The sequence below is a fragment of the Dunckerocampus dactyliophorus genome, chromosome 6 (genome assembly GCF_027744805.1).
Source record: "Dunckerocampus dactyliophorus isolate RoL2022-P2 chromosome 6, RoL_Ddac_1.1, whole genome shotgun sequence".
In the NCBI taxonomy this organism is placed as follows: domain Eukaryota; kingdom Metazoa; phylum Chordata; class Actinopteri; order Syngnathiformes; family Syngnathidae; genus Dunckerocampus; species Dunckerocampus dactyliophorus.
Genome location: NC_072824.1, coordinates 31,410,904 through 31,433,346, shown reverse-complemented (window position 1 = coordinate 31,433,346; position 22,443 = coordinate 31,410,904). Strand labels below are relative to the sequence as shown.

At 41.0% G+C, this 22,443-nt stretch overlaps 1 protein-coding gene across 3 annotated transcripts in view; it reads right to left on the bottom strand.

Annotated features, from left to right (window-relative positions):
- Nucleotides 1-1,246: 1,246 nt before the first annotated feature.
- The window catches only part of LOC129183084 (FERM and PDZ domain-containing protein 1), a 32,625-nt gene continuing 11,428 nt past the window's right edge, over nt 1,247-22,443 (bottom strand). For 2 of the 3 annotated variants that reach the window (XM_054779927.1, XM_054779926.1), the window contains exons 5-16: nt 21,967-22,069; nt 21,815-21,860; nt 17,814-17,918; nt 15,678-15,773; nt 13,541-13,666; nt 13,218-13,337; nt 12,539-12,675; nt 11,526-11,745; nt 10,842-11,024; nt 8,777-8,921; nt 7,353-8,627; nt 1,247-4,566 (exon numbers count right to left, since the gene is read on the bottom strand). In XM_054779927.1, coding sequence (XP_054635902.1) covers nt 1,403-4,566; nt 7,353-8,627; nt 8,777-8,921; nt 10,842-11,024; nt 11,526-11,745; nt 12,539-12,675; nt 13,218-13,337; nt 13,541-13,666; nt 15,678-15,773; nt 17,814-17,918; nt 21,815-21,860; nt 21,967-22,069 — 5,720 coding nt within the window. In that variant the 3' untranslated portion in view covers nt 1,247-1,402. Of the gene's footprint in view, nt 4,567-7,352; nt 8,628-8,776; nt 8,922-10,841; nt 11,025-11,525; nt 11,746-12,538; nt 12,676-13,217; nt 13,338-13,540; nt 13,667-15,677; nt 15,774-17,813; nt 17,919-21,814; nt 21,861-21,941; nt 22,070-22,443 lie in introns of those variants that run through there. The other variant, XM_054779929.1, reaches the window with a different exon arrangement.

Below are 22,443 nucleotides of genomic sequence, written 5' to 3'. Positions count from 1 at the left end.
GATATGGTCACTGTGAGGGGGCGGCGGCAGCCACATATAAAATAAATCAGGCTATAAAAACCACTTTACACTCATTAAGAAGTCAATTTAAAACAATAATTGACGAATAATCTATAAGTCCATGTTCTTCAAGTTCTCTATTTCATCTCCAAATGTTTCTTCCTCCTCGAAAACTATTGACACATTGCTCAGATCTTCGCTATAATCACAGTAAATATCCTCTGTCCCGCACACCGCTGTCTTTGTGTAGCTGAGTGATATTACCTCGATGGCGTCACTTCCATTAATGAGGCTAAGCTGCGATGCTAAGCTGGCGCCATGAACTATACATATGTAACTTTTTGAATACAAGGTTCGCTTTCAAAAATCAAACAATGTCAAACATAATTATATACAATATATAACATATTTAAGAAAAGATGATGAATCATGTAAGGGACCCTTTAAGCACATATGATATAGATAAAAACATTCATTTATATATGAAAGGAACAGTTCCAGTCATCATCTATGATATCATACTGATGTTACAGTAAATTTAAGTGTTCAGATCGATCATAAGTTTGTGGCAACACCGGAAAATTGCTCTTAAAATGCACTTCATGTAAATGACAATGTAGACAACATTGCCAGTGGACAAAAAATCCTTCCATGTGCCCCCACTCCTCAGAAAGTGCAATTCACATAAAAGATTGGTGGTTGAGAATAACATAAACATAACCATAACTGGAGGTAGAAAAAGCAAGACCTATTGAACTCACAACGTCAGTCTTTCCGAAATCAGACCAAAAACATTCTGAAAATAATGTGGAGATAAATAGACTTCACTCTAACCTTTTGCAAAATTGCAAACACAGCCTCAGGCTTGATCTGTGTGATTGTTTTTATTTTTGATAAAAATAATATTCACAGAAGTCTTCACTCCACGTCTCATAAAAAAAAACACTACTTTTAATACATGTTTGGCCCTAAAGTAGTACAAAACTAAACACAATTATGCAACATTTTGTTAAGAATTGGGTTTTTATTCATTTTATTTGTTCTATTTCGGACTTCAAGGCTGTAGAAGCAAAAGTCCTACCACTGTTGCAAGCCACAACTCCTCAGACTAAGGCTGTAAACAATTACATTTACATGAATACTTTCTTTGTCTTTCCATTTGTTGCTCACACTGTAACACGCTGTGGTGATGTTCATAACTTAATTATTTGATAAACATAATACAGAATACATTCAAGTCAAATCAACACAGGAATGCAAGCACATTTGCTGAGGCAACTTGCAGTTTGTTTACCGTAGGATTGTTGGGCTTTGCGCACGTCATAGAGTGGGTAATCACATGCACATGACCATTCCATCAACATGCCAGTTTGAGATTTTGCACCACAGTTTGGCGCCCCCTTCACAGTGCTGTTAGAGTACGGAAGACCTGAGTGAGGCAGAAAACGGAAGCGGTGAGTGCGGTGCATTGTTTGGCTAACAGCTTGGTGCTCAGGTCGTGGCAGCTACGATTGCTGCCGGCACGCTCTGCTGCCAGACACAAGTCCCTGAATGAGCGGGCCACATCTGCCAAACCCGCGACAGCTTCGGCATTCCTTCGCTCGCATCTGTCACAACCAGAAAACCATATGCATATGCCTGCTAACTCCACTAAGGTCCGGAAACTGTCAGCCAGTAAACTGAGCATTTCCTCCGGACTTTGGTCAATACCCACCACCTTTTGGCAGCATGTTGTAAGCCGCCTTGCTTCAGTTTGGAGCACCTGATTGTTCTCTGTGAAGTGGGAAGCACACGCATCCTTTGGATGGCGACCTCCTTGACCAGCCATAGAACGGTCAACACCGCTTTTCTCCAAGACAGAAAGGAGCTGGTCTACATCCGCACAGAGAACGTGGAATCCAGTGGGTGGTTTTGGGTAACGCTGCTTTCCTAGTCGATTGATCGTGTCCTTTTGTGTTTTACAGTGCATACAAACATTGGCGAATGGTGAGTGGAGAGGACTAAGCTCATATGTTGGGGAGGACAACAGAATGGAGTGTGGAAAGGGCGGAGGGTGTGCGGAAGAGGGAGTAAGAAAGGATGAAACAGAAGGATCAGTCATGAGAGGAAGAGTTAACCTCGAACTTGGTGCCACACCACTGCCTTGGCATGAGAACTCATAGATGGTCATATCCTCATCAAAGCTGCCCTCCCTGCTGAAGCAGTTGGTGTAGACTGCTGGGCAACCACAAGCATCCATGTTCAACCCCTCCGCTACTGACTCACACCTAGATGTCAGTGCAGATGTGCACCCAATCTCAGGTTTCAAGTTTAAAGCAGTCCCTACCTCTGATGATACCTTTGAATGAGATGGGTCCTCACATGCGTGAAACACCCTGCAGCCTGAAGAAAGTGGGTGCAGTGAGTCCATGCTCTGTTCAGGTGGCCTATGAAGACCAATTAAGTGCCTGTTACTGCTGGTACCATGAAAATGTAGTCCTGGCCCATTTAGATTTTGTGTAGTTACCACAATTGCAGGAGGGGTGGAGGGTAACTGAGACCTTAGTTGATAACCTGGAATGCTTTCAGCTGGAGTTGTGTCTTTCATCTGGGATCTTGGAGCATTTTTTACAGGGCCAGGAGTGTCCACAGTCAGAATTGTAGAATATCTTGGGAGGTTAACCACTATGGAAACTGGAGGCTCTGTTATTGGTCCTGGTACTTTGTTAGATTCGGGCTGCAGAAGCGCATTTCTTTGTTGCGGCTGGGGTTCAGCCTGGATGGGCAAGGGTTTGGTTTTGTCATCTTCCAACATTTCTGGTGTTTCTCTCACTTCTGATACTAAATTAGAGTTCTTGTCCGAGGCTGTAGGAACAGAAAACTCGCCCTCTACTTCTGACCCTGTAACAGTCGCATCTGAATCATCAGACTCCTCTGCCTCTATTGTATCTGCGGAATGCATGACATCATGAACGTCCACCACTGTGTGCATGATGTTCGTGTTGACAGAACATTGCCCATCACTGTCCAACCCATCTTGGTTAAGGGGTTCTTGGGAATGTGATAGAAACACAGGCAACTTTTGAATCTTTCCTCTAAGTGTGGAGGCAGACAAACGGCCCATGATGTTGGGGGAACAGGACTGGAAGAGGAAGTGAGTCGGCGGAGGAGACCCTTTGGCAAGATTGTGGATCATGGCAGTGTTAGCTGGAAGTGAATCAGCACCTGAAGAGGATTCTCCTCTGGCTTTATGCACAGTTGGAGCCGTGCATAAAGCATTTGAAACTTCAGTTTTCAATCCCGCCTCTGATTGAGGAGAGACGGCACTTGTTGCAGCTCCAAACTCTACTATGATGGTGTTTGCAGTATGTGTGTGTTCAGGATGAGCATTCATTTTTGTACTGGCTTCAGTGGTGGTATTTTTAGGACATTCACTTTCTGTGTCTGAATTAATACTTATGTTACAATTGTTACAAATTGTTGTCCAGTCATCTATGTCAACATCTTTTCCACCTGAAGCATTTATTACGTCATCATCTTCAAAAACATTATCAGAGCTGGTGCTGTCTGTAACCTCGTCACTGGCATTCCTACCAGAAGAAACCACACCAGCAGCTTCACCTTCAGTGCTTGCGATTTCTAAGTTCAACTGTGGGTTCTTGATTGGATTTTGTTCTTCCTCAGCGCTGAATGATGATATTTTGACAGATGTCTCTGTGCTATCCCTGTGTAAACAGCCACTCTGTGATTTGTGACAAACCAGCATTGGAAGCAGTGGGGATGATGGTGGAGGCGGTGGCGGAGAGTATGATGAAGGCATTGAGTCATCATCCTTTGTATAGAAGTTTTGAACAGGAGCAATAAGGTGGACACTCTTGTTATTCAACTCTCTCAGACAGGAAGTGTTACCCTCGAGTGTCACAGATGGCTCCTTCTCGTCCTGGTTACCCTCTTCCACCTTTCCATCACCTCTACGATCAGCGCCCTCCCATCCATCTGGGTCCACTCTGCATCGCACAACAGTGATGGAAGGAGATACGGTCTTTATGTTGTCAGTGACAGATTTAGATTCCATTGCATCAGGTTCCATCTCCATTTCTTGTTTCCTTTTCCTGGTGGGGGCCAGAGGGTCTCCACTTTGATCACTGGATCCAATAAGGGAAGAGGAAGAGTGTGGTTCATAAGTGATCAGAATGGGTTTCGTCTCAAGCTGGGCTGGTTCTCCTTCAGAGTGACTCAGAGAGGAGACAGTAGGACTGGGATTCTCTGTTTGTTCTGAAGGTTCAGGGTCAGAAGTCAGTGTGTCATCACTAGCTTCTGCCAAAAGGTTTTTACTTAACTTGGAATAGACCGTGTCCTGCATTGATGATGAATCAGGTTCTGGACACGATATCCTAGAGGTACCATCAGTTTCCTTGAAGGAACGACGCGAACGGGATCTTTTTCTGTGATCATATAATGCTTTCCTGCCTCCACCTTCCTTGTCCCCTTGTTGGCTCGCTTCTTTGTTTGCATCTGGCACAGAGATTCTGATGCCACTCAGACGGAGTGTGCTGACAAAATCCACTTTCATCTTTGCACAATCATCTGCAAAAGTAAAAATATACATACATATATTCAACATACAGCACAAAATACATCTACTGTTTATCATGATGTCATGGTTTCTGCATTTGAATACGGAATTTAAAATTGAAGCGTCTTCACATTATAGTCCCAAAAAACAATCAGTAGCGAATACGAATATTGACAATCATCAGGGCAAAACATGTTTTGCTGTCTTTTTAACTGATATGAAGGACAAATGGATATCAAACATTATTAAATAAATGTTTGATATTTTATTCCTTTCTGTATGCTACACCCAACATAAATGTGTGTGAGAGCTGTCCTATTGATAAGGACACTGTAATGATTAGGCACCGTATGTACTTACACCACTAGATGGCAACAAAACAAAACATTCAGTCTCTGTTGGAATCATACACTATTCTATTTACAGTGGTGTCTTGGTTAATTAATATCATTAATCCGTTCCAGAATGTCCGACTCAAACCAAAACGGACTCTAACCAAAGCAAATGTTCCCATAGAAAATAATGTAAATACAATTAATCTGTTCCAGACACCCAAAAATGTGAAAACAAAACACATGTTATAGACAATTAGAGTTTTACATGCACCAAATGATGCAAAAATAATTACAAATGACAAATGAATGGACAACTGAACATTTAACATCTTTTTTACCTAGTTTTGTTGGAAAAATAACTCCACAAAACCACAAATTAACAAAATAACACAAAATAAAAAACCAAACCAAAATTTGCAAAAATGTATATATCATACTAAATACACGGCTGATCAAAATCTTATGACCAGTTGAAAAATTTCAAGAATTAGCATTTTGCACATTTGGATCTTAATGAGGTTGTAAGTAGAGCTACAATATGCAAAAGCAAGAAGGGGGAGTGAGACAAAAAGCATTTTGAAAAAGTAATTTATTGAAAACAACAGTTAAATTGAAATAGGCTGTTTAAGACCACATTTTGTTCCATAATGCTCAGGATCTTTCAAAAAATTTTGAATGACTGATTTACTGCACCCAACCTCAGCAGCAATGGCACGCTGCGAGAGGTCTTGCTTATGCAGCTCGACAATCCAACCACGTTCAAAAAGAGAAAGCTTCTTAGCTTTAGCCATCAGGAGGGCATGACAGTGTGAATGCCTGACAGAAAATGAACATTTTGAGCAGACTTAGGCTTTTATAGCCTGTGGTCTTAAACTTTTGATCAGCTGATAAACAGCCTATTTCAGTTTAATTGTTGTTTTCAATAAATTACTTTTTCAAAATGCTTTTTGTCCGTCTATGATGTCATTATCAAAATTGTTAACTCACAACACATTTTTATGGTTTTATAATTATAGTTTTAAATGCATAAAGCAATTCTAAATGCATCAGATTTTTCTTTTTAGGGACGTATTCATGGTTATAGATAACTTAACGCTGGGGTAGCACACCGCAAGACGTCTTTTCATGTCTCACTGCACACACTGGGCCCCCGTGCGTGGGTTTTCTCCCCCACATTCCAAAAATATGCACGTCGTCGGTAGGTGTAACTGTGAATGGTTGTTTGTCTATATGTGCCCTGTGATTGGCTGGCAACCAGTCTCGAGTTTACCACGCTTCTCAACCCAAGTCAACTGGCATAGGCTCCAACTTACCTGTGACCCTAACGAGGACAAGCGGTATAGAAAATGGATGGATTAACAATTACAGGGGCATAAAGGCGTTACAATGTGTCACCATATGTTCTTATGGGTTAAAATATTAGTCATATCATTTTGATTATTTATGACCAATAGTTAGACTTTAAGAAGACAAAGACTATTTCAGGGGTGCCCAAACCTTTTCCATCGATGGAAGGATGATACATTTTGTCTTTGCGTTATAGGTGACAAAGCAACTTAGTGTACAGTGGCACCTCGGGTAACGTCCGCCCCGGTTAGCACGTTTTTCGGTTAACGACCCAAATTTTTGCTAAAATTCTGCTTGGCTTGTTCGCCTGCTTGTTTAGCATCCAAAATACTGCCGATACAGTCGGTTTGTTTATATCGTGGATCACACACACAAGACAAAATCATGCGATACTTGCATGCGATCGTGCAATGCATTGTGGGGCGTGGGTGACATTTTAGGACGTTAGTATCCGAGTTGTAGCGAGATACATGACAACAAACACATGGACTGCACAAAAGAGAAAGGCAATGGACTGTACCGAGACAAGGGTGCATGACCTTTGAATTGTACGTCTTAAAGAGAAGACCGTCGTCACTTCAGAGATACAGTATGTAAATGTGCACACACATACTGTACAGTACATGCATACACAGCGTCCCGCGTAACAGTCTATCAAGGGTGAGGGTTACACTCTTCTGCCTGTATCATTTTACAACCGTAAGACTCATTTCTGCTTCCGGCAACACAATATAAGCATTCCAACTTCTGTGTTATTTTGTTAAATAATGGTTTTGTGTCTTTTTTTTCCCAACAAAACTAGGTAAAAGTAATGTAAAAAGTTCATGTTTTTTTCTGCACGTAAAACTATTGTCTATAAAATGTGTTTGTGTTAACATTTTTGGGTGTCTGGAAGAGATGAGTTGGATTTACATCATTTTCTATGGGAAAATTTGCTTTGGTTAGAGTCTGTTTTGGTTTGAGTCGGACCTTCTGGAAGAGATTAGTGACGTTAACCAAGGCACCACTGTAATATCTAACAATATTTCTATAAATTAAAGAATTTTGAGAAAGAAAAAACAAGCTTGCTGCCGGCCCCCACTTTGGACACCTCTGAACTTTTTTGACAGTATCACCTTTAGGCACCGCCCCAGAGGCTGGATCGTCAGGGGATGTGAAGCGATCCCTGGCATCAAAGAATTCCTCATCCGAGCTACTGTCTCCAAAGCCAGGTGGCGGCTGGAGAATGGGAAGCGGCCGCAGTTCATCTGCTTCAGCGTGTTCTTCCTCCATAACCTCTCCTCTTTGAGTATCATTCACAGGTTGGGAAAGGCTGCGAGCACTGTCAGGGGTGATGTTGGAGCAAAGTTTGTAGTAACAGCGTGCATCGCTCTGATCAAAGTTAAACACATTCTCAGAGTGGGAGGAGGCGGAGGTTATGGAAGGGGAATGAGGGTGTCGGCGAAAACTACTGATTCCTCCTTCACATATTCTTCTCAAAGCCTCATCTATGTTGTCAGTTAGCATAGTTGTCCTTTTTCTCACATCCTCCTCTTCATCCTCACTAGCCTCAGGTGGACTTGGGAGGAGGTCCGCAAGACGCGACAACTCAGCAAAACATATGGTGTCATTTTCCGAGTAGGAGCTGGTTGAATAATTGGTGAGGTGAATGTCAAAGGAGGAGGGGACAGGTTCAAAGTGCTGGAGTTCAGCTCCATCGTCAGAAGCCTTTCTGCCTCCTTCATCAGTATTTCTGTAGGATGTCACATGAAGAAGACGATGGGAGTGAGCCGGAGGAGGAACAAGAAGGTGACCGTCAGAGTATGTGCGAGTATAAGGGTGAAGTTCAAGAGATGAATATGTTTGGGCATGACTTAGTGTTGAAGCACTGGGATGGAGGGAGGAACAGGAGCACGAAATCAGGTCGTCTTCCTCCAGGAAGTCAAGAGAGTCACTGGAAGGGCTGGTTATAACACAGGAGTCGGTATGACATGAATGGTCCTGGTCCTGGTCCCCAGTAACTCCACTTTCTGTCTTGGATTCTTGTGCCTCATTTTGAAGTTTCCCGCATTCCTTGTCTGTCACATCGATCTGAATTTGTCCACCATTCTGGGCTTCTGTCTCCTTCGTGAGCTGTTTGTCTTCTTTCTTACACTCTTCAATTGTATCAGTTGGATCCTTTTCTGTGTCAGCATCATTTTCATCTTTTTGTCTCTTGTCTTTTTCATTTCTATTTTCCCTGTCATGTTTGTTTATCTTGGGGTTCCTTTCAGGCCTATGCCTTCCCTCTGTGTCTGACGAGGATCTGACACGTGGGCAACGTTTGCCATCACGAGACAGGTGGGTGACAAGCGGCTCCATGTCTAGGTCTGATGAGTTGTCAGAGTCGCTGCCGCAGCGCGACACATAACCTGTCAATGGAAATGCTCATGAAAACATCACTTTGAACAGCTGAAGGCATGTACTGTTTTTCTTAAACAGACTCAGTTATTATTCAGAGCCTATAAGGTCTTCTGGGAAATGTATTTGTGACTTTTGTGTATATGAACTTTCAGTGTACCTTCTTCAACAGACACTTTGTGCTTCTTAGGGACATCCATCCACGGAAAGATATTAATGTTGGGGTCAACAAACACTCGACAGTAGCCTGCTATTAGGCATGACATATCCTTGGCCGCCACTGTCTCCAGTAGCAGCGTAATGGGCTATGAGCACAAGAAAGATGATGAGAAAACAGGACCAATAACACAAAGGCCATTGTATTGTATGCACTTTTTTCAGCTGCAATAGATATACAATAGAGTGTAACGTATTTTTTAAATATTTTTTCATTGTGCTTTTCTTAAAAGTAATGTTAAAATCTCGTCTTGTCTCGTGAACTGAGTGTCTCGTGGCACTCCTACTATGTGTTATGCACTGTTTGTTTACGGAGTAGATGCTATAAACACTTCCTGTTTCTCACTTTTGATGTGTACCATGTGGGAAATCGTTACGACTCGGTACCAAACAGAAGGTTCTGTACTAAAAAACGAGATTGCAATATATGTACCATTGCACCCCTACTTACAACTAGGATGTAACTCAGTAGAATGTAGTGGGTTGCTGTATTTGGGTTTATCTATCTTTTCATTAGCTAACAGATCCCAGAGTTATTTTTTGTCTTACTTTTACACAGTACTTTATAACATACAACACAAAGATGTGTACAAAAAACATTACTTACCTCTATGGTCACGTATGTAGATACTAATAAACACTATTATATAACACTATTATATAACAGAAGTGTATATACAATACACTCATCATGGCAAACTCATATCCATCTTGGGACCACACTTTTTGGCAGAATTGGAAGAGTTAATTTAAATTGGTTGGTTGGCTTTTAAGCATAGTCCACAAATGTTCTGTAGGGTTGAGGTTGGGGCTTTATAAAGGCCAATCCAATTATGTTTAGCCAGCTGTATCGATTTCCAAAGCCAGTTGTGATGTGTGTTTGGGATCATTGTGCTGTTGGAACACACAATTGTGTCTTTTAAGACAAACGTCTAGCCACCTAGCTGTCGATTTGAGGTGATTTCATGATTCCATCCACTTTGGCCAGTGCACAGTACCACTGGCAGCAAAACAGTCATAAAGCATGATGCTTCCAAAACCATGCTTGGCCGGTTATACAGTGTTCTTACGAACAACAAAAAGGACAAAACCTACAATGAAAGTAACATTTCATGTGTTGTCATACGGTTGTGGTCAATGTGGAGGTATGGTTCAGGTGGTGCAGGTGTTGTAGAGCCTGACAGCGGTCGGTATGAAGGACCAACATTGGTTGACACGCGTCTTCAACATTGTGTGGAAGTCGGGAACAGTACCTCTGTATTGGCAGACCGTGGTGGTGGTCCCTTTTCAAGAAGGGTGACTGGAAGGTGTGTTCCAACTACAGGGGGATCACACTCCTCAGCCTCCCTGGAAAAGTCTATGCGAGAGTGCTGTAGAGAAGGGTATGACCATATCAGTCAAACCTCACCTCTGCACCCTCCCAACCGGTCCACATGTGCTTTGTGAACTTGGAAAAGGCATTCGGCCATCTCTCTTGCGGTGTTCTATGGGGGGGATGCTCCAGGAGTACAGTACAGGATTGGTGGCATGCCCAATTTGGTCTTTGTACAACCAGAGCAGGAGCCTGCCAGCACCTCCAAATCTGAGGCCATGGTTCTCAGCTGGAAAAGGGTGGACTGCACCCTTGAGGTTGGGATTGAGGTCTTACCCCAGGTGGAGGAGCTCAAGTATCTCGAGGTCCTGTTCATAAGAGAGTGAAAGCTTCACCACCATTGTGGTGAAGAGAGACCTGAGTCGGAAAGCTTTCAATTTACCAGTCAATCTATGTTCCCACCCTCACCTATGGTCATGAGCTTTGGGTCGTGATTGAAAGAATGAGGGTGGCTGGACTCACCCTAAGAGACAGTGTGAAAAGCTTAGTCATCTGGGAGGAGCTCAGAGTAGAGCCGCGTTCTCCTTCACATCGAAATACATAATTAAGGGCCCAAAATTGAAAAGACATTCAAGGCCATGATAAGTGTATGTAAACTTCTGAATAGAACTGTATGTGTGAATCCTCCCGGTCTTACCTTAATGTCCTGCAGGTATATTTTTACCAAGCTGACCTTGTCAGATTCCTGAATGAGCTCGAGGCGTGTGATGCTGTTAAACTCTGTGAGGGTGGACAGGATGCTCATTTTGTGGTTGACCACCTGACTCACGCCATAGCGTGCCCCCACCAACAGGGTTACTGTGGACTCTCTGTCCTGCAGCTGAAGATAGGATTGATGTATGGTTAGGAGTGAATAACAACATTGCGTGTCCTACTTTTTTCACATCACAGTAACTGGCATTTGTGGGACGCCCAATGGGTTCTACTCAAAATGCTTTGGAAGACATAGCGCCATACATGTCATCCAGATGTCCTCAAAGTTGTATTATCATTAGACAAATGGGCAATGACTGATGGGCAGTTAGTTGATCAGCCCCAACATGCCCTTAGAAAGATGTACTGTCCAACCAATCTTTCAGACGTGTGTGCATTGAACTGTGTGAGAAATTTCAAGTCAGTTTGACTGATGGATTCAAACTTTGGGTTTTAATAACAGTGCCACCATGTGGTGTCTTTGTCTGAAAATAACAGTGCAGACAACACAGTAAGGGTACATGTTTTGCCAACTCTTCAGAAGTAGAAGCTTTCACAATCCAATGCAGACAGTCGGGTAGACTCTATACAGTACAGTGTACAGTACATAAGAATACTAAAGTCTTACCATCATAGTTGCACTAAAGGATTTTCCACCAAAAGACTTGAGCTCACTTAGTTCTTCCAGGTAGTTTATGCGTGCCTGGTCAACTGTCAGTCCTTTCTGTTTGGGATCATTCTGCGATTGGCTCTTCTTCAACTGGAAGGTTATGGTCTTTTTCATGTCTTTCTCTCGCATGTTTCTCAACAATGTGGAGGACACAAAGGTTTCCATGCCCCACGTCTTACTGGAGAAAGCACAGAAACTTGATTAGTAACATTACTCAGAAATTTAGAATAAGTTGATGAACTCATCTTTGTTAATTGGTGTATACATGCGGGCAGTGGCAGTTTTAGCTATGGGCCACACGGGCAATTGCCCAGGGGTGCTTCTTTGGCGCCGTCTTCAAGCGGGATCGAGATAGAGTCTCAAATATACTGGTCACGTTCAATTAGAATGGTTTTGTTAAAATCTGATTTTTTTTTAATGTGGTTGTTCACACTACCCAAAAATGTGACTTGGCAATGTGAACGGAAAGCATCCAGGAGTGACGCACATACGCAAAAGCACGACGTCACACGCATTGCCGTGTGTTTACAGAAGAAAACATTGTCTCGCCTTGGCGCGTATGTGGCAATTTCAAGGATTTTGTGCAACGGGATGTATTATTTTCTTCACCAAAACATTATTAAGAAGAAAGAGGGCAAGAATTTTGACTATGGCACTTCGTAGAGAACTTGCTGCGAAGTCTGTTCCGAGGAGCATGTGGGTGGATGTCGGAGCCAGGAGTGGTGGGACATTACTGTGAGCCGCATCACTGACACTTTTTAAAAATAATTTTCAGATGACAAGTAGAACTTTTGCCTACATCGGTGAGTACTTTCATCCAAATCTCGCAACATTACTTCAAAGCTAATGCGATATAATCTTTGGGGGGGAGGAGTGGGGATTGCGAGGGGGCTTGCACGGGGCACCATAGAAGCTTGAACCGCTACTGCATGCAGGACACAGTTCCTGACAAAACGTATGTGTGTCTTTACGTGACTGTCTTCAGGTTGGTCTTTGGTGGCAGTCCACAGCTCACCAACCTCTCCTGGATGTGCAGTGCAGCAAGTCGCAGAGCAGTGTTACACCTCATCTCCACCGCAAAGCGCTCTTGCAGAACATCATTCACTCCCTGACACAAACGTAACTCCAACAGTCAGTGTCATAATTCTTGATATGCTCCTATTTCTATTCCTATTTCTTAAATACGAGGGACTATTGCCAGGCTATTCTGTCTACTTTAGGAAGGCTACCACAACTACAGCATGTACAGGACTTGTCTTCCACAAATCTAATTTTAAGATTGTTTTATTGATTTTTAACTACGTGAATGGCTGATCCCGATAATATTTCTCAGATGGGCCCCTTTCAACTGTCTGGTTCAAACCTCATGACTGAGGGAACCCTAGGAGGATTCATTTAGCATTGAATAGTAAATAAAATCAAAATCTGAATCTAAATCCACTCCATTTACATGTTCCAACACGGACCTATTATATTGTATTTGTTTTTGTTCTATTCTTTAGTAGATTATAACTAGCGGTCAAAGGTGTGATTAACAGGTAAAGTTTGAATATTTCTGGGATAATTATTGTATATTAAAGCAAAACAATTAAAACAATTAATAATAACAAATAAATGTTTTTAAATGAAAACCCACCCAGTGCTATTTACCTGAAGGTAAAAATACTCAAAGGCAGTCGGATCTCCCTGTAGTAGAGTCTCAGGTTTTTTAGGGACAAAACAAACACGGAACAGACATCTGAAGTCATGGGACTCTTTCTTCTGGACCACCTGAACACACACACAGACACACACACACACGCCCATACACACACGCACGCACACACACACGCACACACACACACACATAAATGTATTATGCTAAAAAAAAACACTGCAGGTCAGCACTGTATTGCCTGTATGCATACTCAATATATTCACCTGAAGAAAAGGTGCTATATACAGTGAACTGTATTATTTATATGTTTGTATACCTGTTGGATCTTCTCCTCGTCATGTAGCAGCAGTAGTTTAGTGACACTGTATTGCTGCTCCAGCACCAAGGAGAAATGTTCAATATTCCTCAGAGAAAGTTTTTCCTTGAGTGTCATCACGATGTCCTGATGCAAACATAACATTAGAATAAAAGTTGGAGAGACAGTATTCATTTAGAAACTAGGGATGGTCCAATCCAATACTAAGTATCAGTGATGGTGTGATATTGGACAAATTTACTGGATTGGATATTGTCAAAAAATATATATATATACAAGGTTCCTACTAAGGATGTCCCGATCCGCATTTTTCAGCTTCCGATCCGATCCAATTTTTTTAATACTCCTGCTGATCCGATACCGATCCTTTTTTTTTTGTAAAATTTGTGTAATTGACTATGATTATGAAACTAGCTCTTCAAAGCATTACAAATAATGCAAGCCAAGTATTGCTGAATTGACTTTTTTATTACACAGCATGGCCAACAATATTGTTTGGCTTTTGTAACAAACCTCTGTGAGTCAGGTCCCTAATCCAATAAAAGATCCAATAAAAACATCAAATAAAAGATAAAATTGGAAAAAATGGACATGCAAAGTACTTTTTGGGGTTGGGCTAATCATTTGGAATGGTTATAGATCAATTTGTGGTGTGATTTAGAATATATGACTTTTTTTTAACAAACTCTTCAACGCAATAGTAATTTATTGACGGCCACTAGTATAAACAACCAGCGATGAGAGCAGCGCTTCCCGTGCAAGCTCCCCGTGCCATGACACAGCAGTCCAGGCACAGTGAGGGGGATGTACCGCTGCAGCTATGGAGCTGAATATCCGACATCCAACGTGAAACTAACTTCAGCTCGGTACACCCCGGACATGTCTGCATGGTGGTGTTGCCTTTTCTTCTTCTTGCGGGTGGCGGGAGTCGAGTGGGAACCAGCTTTGAGGCACATTACCGCACCTACCATGTTGGAGTGTGGCCCAGAGTTACAAACGTTGTATGGCAACCGGATCGGCCCGATCTTGTGGCGGAAGCCGATATTATCGGATCATCAAAATACAGCGGGATGGGGACATCCCCAGTTCCTACAGATATGATATTTCAAAATTCCATAGTAGAGCTGCAAGAATGAATCAAGAATGAAATTGATTAATCAATTATCAAATTAATCGACAACTATTTTGGGATTCCATTCATCGTTTTTTTTTATTTTAAAATGTAAATATCCTCTGATTCTAGCCTCTCAAATGTGAATATATTTAAATTTCCTTAGTCATCCATGAAATCTGACCAACTGTCTTTGTGTTTTAGGCAAAACAAGATATTCACACACATCAGCTTTGACTTTGGAAAAGACTAATGGATATTTTTGCCTCTTTTCTGATATCTGATATTGATTTGGTCCGTCGAGACAGGTCCGAACTGATTACTCGAGTAATTGAAACAACAAACTTCTGATTAAATCAACTCAGAAAATAATGGCTAGTTGCAGCCCTAGTATCATGTAAAAAAAACTATGGAATTAATTGTTTGTGTTCATTATTCTGATTCTTATGTACTTCCAGGAGATTATAGCTTGGTAATGTAGCTCATACAAACAGTTAGAGGAGGACAAGAGCAGAGGGCTGGCTGTTCATCTTGTCAATCTTCCCACTGAGTGCTCTCACACAAACAACTTAGCTGCCCTAGCAAGCGCCTTAGAAAAACAGATTGATCTATTGCTTTTTTTTTTAAGTTATTTATAATTTTATCTTTTCGAAAACAGAACAGTGTTAACAGTCTTGTAAACATGAATATTCCTCCATACTTCAGTTTCTATTTTCCATACTTTTTCAAACCTGGAAATTTATCAAATCTAATTCCATACTTTTCCATACTTGCGTAGGAACCCTGTAAACATAACCCTTCCGATCGGATCCAAACTTCCAAACGTCGCGCGGCATGCCGCAACCGTGGCTGTAACGGACAGGGCATATTCTAATCAATCACACACATAAACAGACAACCATTCACACTCATGGGAAATTTAGAGTTCAGTTAACCTGACATGCATGTTGCTGGACTGTGGGACGAAAACGGAGTACCCAGAGAAAAACCACGCAAGCAAACGATGGTGAACTAACTGCACTTTACCTTGACCGTTGTGCTGGGCTCAAATTTAAAGGCCTTGGTCTGCCCATTCTCCAGATAAACCTTCAGAACATTAGGCAGAAATAGCAGCGAGTTGCCCTGCAACCCAAACAAGAAGTCACGGTCAAAGGATGAGATTAAAAAACGAGCATCATAAAACCTGCCATAAAAAGTAGATTCACTGTGACAGACTCCCAGAACAGCATTTGCATGTGTTTGAGACGACGGGTTCATCGGTCCTGCATTTTTACAAATCGAAATTTGTCAAACCGAAAGCTAGGTTAGACATGAGGAATACTAGTGTTTGCTCATATGGAATACTTTTTTCACTTCTTCGATTTCATTTTGTATTTGTTGTGTTGTTTTTCCAGTGCATTTCGATGTACCATTGTCTGCCATTCCTGTATTTAAATTGGCCGTCACACCCACTTTATCTCTCAAAGTCTCTCTTCCTAACAAGGATCTTCTAGTCACGTAATCAGAGTCGTTATTGGGAAACAGGACAAATATCGACCAGCATTTTCTCTGGGATTAGTAATGGGCACTCCAGCCTCTGTGGTTTTCCCCATCCAGCTAATTTCACATCCGCTAACAGGATGGGAACAGGCAGAGCCAAGCATTACCCGTCTGAAGCGCATACACTGTAGGGACAGTGTACATGATGATAACTCAACCTAATTTTCGGACAGGAAAGATTCAAAGTTTACTCAAGGTTCAGAATCAGCTTTATTGGCCAAGTATACTTACACAGACAAGGAATTTGACTCCGGTAATCTACTTAAATAAAGAAAATTAAATAAATAAATAATTAAAAAGAAAGATTAAGATGTTCAAAAGGGATAATATAATGACAGTACAATTCAACCAAGTGGGCGTGTGATTAAAAGACCAGGACATTATCTGCATTAAAAAAAAAACAGGATTACATTGCATTCAAGTGCTGTTGCCTGGTTGTTTTGGCGCACAGTACTGTGTCGCGCCTACCTGGGGGAAGAGTTTCAAGAGTATGTGTCCGGGGTGTGAGGGGTCTGTAGTAGGGAGGCTACAATCGGGGTTTTATGCTGCCATTTCCAATCATCCATGAATGAAATCGGCCCATACTGATCACATGGATTAACTGTAAATTTTTCAATTTACTTATGATGAGTGCTATTGGCCAGGGGTGCCGTATAAGGGGGAAACGGACAATTCCAAGTTCCCCTGACTGCCATGGGTCCCAAAGAATAGGTAATTATTAAAAAAATAAAAACAGGGGTCCAACGTGATAAAGGGTCCCTGCCATGATTGATCAACTTTGCTTAAATATGTTACATATTGTTTGTAATTATGTTTTACATTGTTTGATTTTTGAAAGCAAACTGTAAATTCGACAAAATGACATTTATAATTCATGGTACCACAAACTTCTCACAGTTCAGCCTCATTTCTGGAAGTGACGCCATTGCGGTAATATCACTCAGGTAAACAAACATAGCGGTGTACGAGACAGAGGATGTTTACAGTGATCATAGCGAAGACTCGAGCGATGTGTCAACAGTTTTCGAGGAGGAAGAAACATTTGTAATACACAGAATACTAAGTGTCAATTACTCTCTAGTTGCTTATCCTTCAATTATTCTTTTAAATGGGCTTCTTAATGAACGTAAAGGGGTTTTTATAGCCTATTTACAGCCCATTTGATTGTATATGTAGCTGACTGGGCTGGTTTGCTCATGTAAGAAGGAAGGATTGTGATTATTTTGGTAGAAAGATGCTGGAGATGGGGCTGCCAGAGTGGAAAAGAAGGGGATGACCAAAGAGGAGGCGTATAAAACGTAGGTAGAGTGGACATACACGTGGTAGGACTGACAGAGGAAGATGCAGAGGACAGATAACACGTGATCCACTGTGGCCACGCCTAATAGGACAAGCTGTTGAGCAGAATGTACTGATCCAATGGGGGTTTGTCAGTCAGGTGTTTCAGTACTCTTGGTCACACTGGCCATATTTCTTCATTCTTAAGATAAACTCCATGTGACGTGACAAATCAATGCCACATCTGCAAATGTCAGCAAACTCTCAATTCCCACACACAGCAAACTGGAGTCTGGGGACTCGGGTGATGGTGGAAGACGGCCAAAGTAACCTCGCCTCACTCACCTGAGCGTGTCCATTGACTTCAACTTCCTCAGCAAAGTGGACTTTTACTGGGTTGGACTTTAGCTTGGCCCTCTTCTCTGGCGTGATGAATGATGACTTAGGGCCCTAGAAAATACACAAATATTAGCCCGCTAAAATTACAATTACACAAGAAAACTCCAAAAAACAACATGAAAAATGAAAAAAAGAACAAAATGATGAAATGTTGATACTAATAACACTAATAATAATAATAATAATAATAATAATACGCTTTGTCACAAGTACTGCAAAGCTGAGATGCAGGCTGATTTATATGATTTATATTTATATTTATATTTATATATGACTTTTTAGCACTTTAGCCTTTTTAGAAAATTAAAAATATCCAAATGGTTCCCTGTCAGGAGCGTTTACTGAACTAAACTCCAAAATGCACACACTTCAGCGTGGGCAAAAGACAGTATTTTCTTTCGTCAAAGAGTTTGTGAATAGAGGTCCATGGAAACCTTGGTGGGCAGTAGTGATGTGCGATAACTCTGATACCACTTCTTCATGCTCTAAAATCAATTCTTGAATCAAAATCTAGACACTTTGAGTCATTTCTTCAGTCATTTGAGGTAATGTATGTCATTAACAGGAGCACAGCGGAAAGTTAATTTCTGGTGTATAAGCCGCTACTTTTTTCTTAAACTTTTAAGCCTGCAGTTGGTGCGGCTAGTTTATGGCTAAATTCTAATCTTGTGACGTCTCCTTTACTTCAGATTATAGAGACTAGTTATTTAAATACCGTGCCGCTTGCAAGTCAGTGAGGAAACGGTAGCTCTTTCTTTTACAGGAGCCAATCATGAGCTATCAGTGCACTCCAGACTCACGACTGACCGACGGTGTCATCTTACAAAGAACACTAAACTCATCACACAACAACTTAACACTCAAAAGGTAAGAAATATACAAACAAGTTCCAATACGTGCAAAATCAAAAAAATATATATTTTAAAGTTTTCCCACAATGCATTGCGTATGAGCAGTGATTGTATTGTACCAGAAGTGAGACCGGAATTAGCTCCTTTCACACAAAGGATGTGAACTGGACTGCCCAATCTGAGACAATGTCTGTAGATATTCCATGATGTCTGAAGACATGATCTACGAGGAGTTGGGCTGTCTTAAAGGCTAAAGGGAGCTTTTCTAGGGAGATGGAATGTACGCATTGGGAAAAACAATCTAGTCCAGTCTAATCAGATCTAGTCCAGCAACAAAATCTATTGCATTTAAAGGAATGAAAGACAGGCAAGGGGAGGAAAAGGGATGAATGATCATCTCCTCTTTGAGGGCACCCCGCCATGTTGTAGAACCACCCACTTGACATAGAAGATCCACCTTGATATGGAATCATCGCCACAATCTGGCAGCTATTTAAAAAAGGCCTGCTCTGATGCGGAACTTTGATTGTTGTCAACTAGTGTGTGAGTCTGTGTTTCCCTGCCTGAGCCCTACCCAGCGGGCCTTTTAAGGAGCTGCCATCAATGGAATGAAAGACAGCAGCAATGATTCCACATCAGGGTGGATCCTTTGGAGATCTGCAATTAAGGGAATGAAAGACAGGTGAAGGGAGGACGGAGCCTGACACCTGTAACCAATTTTTTTGTACATGGGCCTTGTTGGAAAAAGTCTGGACACTCCTGCTTTAAGCAATTCATAAAGTCACCCATGTACAGTAAAATAAAAGTTACAAAAATGAACAGGCTTTGGATTTTGTGTGGGCATTCAGCAGTTTAACAATGTGAACCTGCAAAGAAAATAATCAGATGCACTTACCCTAGGCAATAAATATAATATGACCATTAATTTACAACTGTGCAGACAGTCTTAAACAAAAATAAATACTTTGTATAAACGCCCATGATTACTTAAAGCTTCATATGGATTTATATGGGCTGGGAGCCATGAATCAAATGAGATGAGAGTTGCTTCCATCAGCAGAAGCAGAAAGGAGAATTATTGAGGTTCAGTCACATTCATTTAGGATCTCCTTCAACGAAGTGGAAACATATAAATCTGGTTCGGGGCTGCTGATTGAAGTGCAGGACCTAGACACTTGCACACCAACCAGGCAGAGATATAGACATACAGTAGTGTAGGACCTTGGTGATGGGGCGGTATGATACTTAAACCCAAGCCAAGTTGACACGTTGATTTATGAGTATCTTCACAGTCGGAAAACGTTTGTGAACGTCATACGTGTCACCAAGAGATGCACAAATAAGTAATATTAAAACAGGAATGAAATGTTGACCAGTCATATGTCAATCAATTTGAGCACGTGCTCACATAACATGTATTGATGTACCAGTACTGCATATGTTGTATCTTCTATTGTATTGTAGTGGAACCTTGGTTAGCATTGTTCCAGAAGTCTGACTCTAACCAAAACGGATGCTAACCGAATCAATATTCCCTGTTAGAAATACAATGTAATAATCCAATTCGTCCGTTTCAGAAAGCCAAAAATATCAACACATAGCACATTTTTAAAGTTTTACAATTTAAGTTACGGGTGACGTAACTTCCGTTTGCCATTTTTTTTTTTTAATGTTGATTTCTTATTCAATTTTTTTTTTAATACAAATAAAGGACAGCTGGACAGCCCTGACAATATGATAACAAAAAACAGTGAGCAGGCATTGTTCAACTACAAGTTGGAACTATTAATGCCGACACCCCGATTGAAAAGCCAGCATTTCAAGAAATGCTGCAAATGTTTGACAGACAGTGCCAAATGCGTGAGAGAAAATACATGTCACAAATGACAATTATTTGCCAAACGTTACGGAGTGAAAGATGACATATAAAAAAAAAAATTGCATTATTATGACATATTATTATGTATTATTGTTATTAGATATTATATACAGTAAACACATATTTACATAACAGTGGTTCATTTGATTGCAAAAAATGTAAGGCAATGATATCTTAGACCGTCTATTTTTTTCATTGTAATTTTCTTAAAATTAACCGAAAAATCTTGTCTCGTCTCGTGGACCCAATCTCGTCCACCCTCTCGTCTCGTGAGTTGGGTGTCTCGTGACAACCCTACTACACACACAGTTAAATATTTCAAGAGTGTACTTCTTAATAATTGTAATAATTAGAGACGGTAATAAAAACCCCAAAGTCAGTATCTCTTAAAATGTGAAAAATTGTCAAAGTATGTGTGACGAATGAATGTCAAAGGAGCTTTTGAACTGCAAAAATTGTGTTAATTCAACTGCTACATCGTCCCCACCTTCCCTCGTTATAGTATGTGGTACTGTTGTGGTCTGGTACTACCACTATTAATATTTGTGACAACTGTGCTCAAAACTACCAGTATCATATGGAATGTTTTAGGGGTGTAACCGTACACTAAAATGTAATTTCGGTTCGGTTCAGTTTTTTTTAAGTGCTCGGTTCGATTAATTTTCGGTACAAAAAAGGAAGAAAAAAATGACTTCAAATGCTTTTATTTAAAAAAATGCAAACAGAACCCTGTTGCTCTCTGTTGCAAGTGAAGTCCAAGCATCTGTCGTAAGTGAAATAGCGGACACATGTGATAGCTCGTTGACGACTTCACTTTTAGCTTTTTCATGAAGTGCTGGTATAACTTTCTGGCTAAAGTGAGGACGTGATGGTATTTCGTAGTGAGGCTCAAGAACTTTAATCACATACAGTCATGTAAAAAATGATTAGACCACCCTTGTTTCTTCAGTTTTTCTTCAGTTTAGTTGTACTAAAACTACATTGGTTCGGACAAATATAACGATGACAACAAATATAGCTCATAAGAGTTTAATTAAGAGCTGATATCTAAAAAAAAAAATAGTATAAAATATAACCAAACTGAACATGCAGAACCGAAACGGTTCAATACATCCATGCGAACCGTTACACGCCAAGATTGTATACATTATTCCAGCTGAATATGCCATAGTTCAGACAGTTCAGATATTGTGACTTATTGTGATATTGTGACTTACCAACATTGTTCTGAGAATAGTCACTGATAACGTATCTTCACACTCCCTAAAAGAAAAACAGAGAGCAGCTGTTCAGATACATTTCACAGACACCTTGTTCGTGTGAATGAAGTGTGTATACTGATACTTGTTCACACAACGTGAGTGTAGACCTGATTATTTCAGCAGCTTGCTCAGAGGTCAGATCATCAACAGTGACGTTATTGATCTTCACAAGCTGGTCACCAGGGACGAGCCGGCCATCTGCAGGACCACCTGGGTTCACAAAATGTCCTTGTGATGTCATGTTTGGCGGAGTGTAATATACTGCTTGTGTTAATATTGCAGCTTGCGAAATATGTTTACTCATCAGGTATCCTTTCATCTCACTGAAATATTTGTCATATTTTTTTAAGATCTCCAGAGCACGACAATTTAGTGAATGTTGTCTCTTTCAATTTGCATTCTTTTTCACAACATTAACAAACAAATATTCAGGGCAACAGCTTTGATTAGGTTTGGATATTTCATTTTGGTATTTACTTCAATGGAATGGAATGGACATTCTGTTGACTGTGGACACAGTCAGTTCGAAAAGGGCGAGGCCTCCTAACGATCAGATGTGCCCTGAACACCTTTCCAGGGAGGCA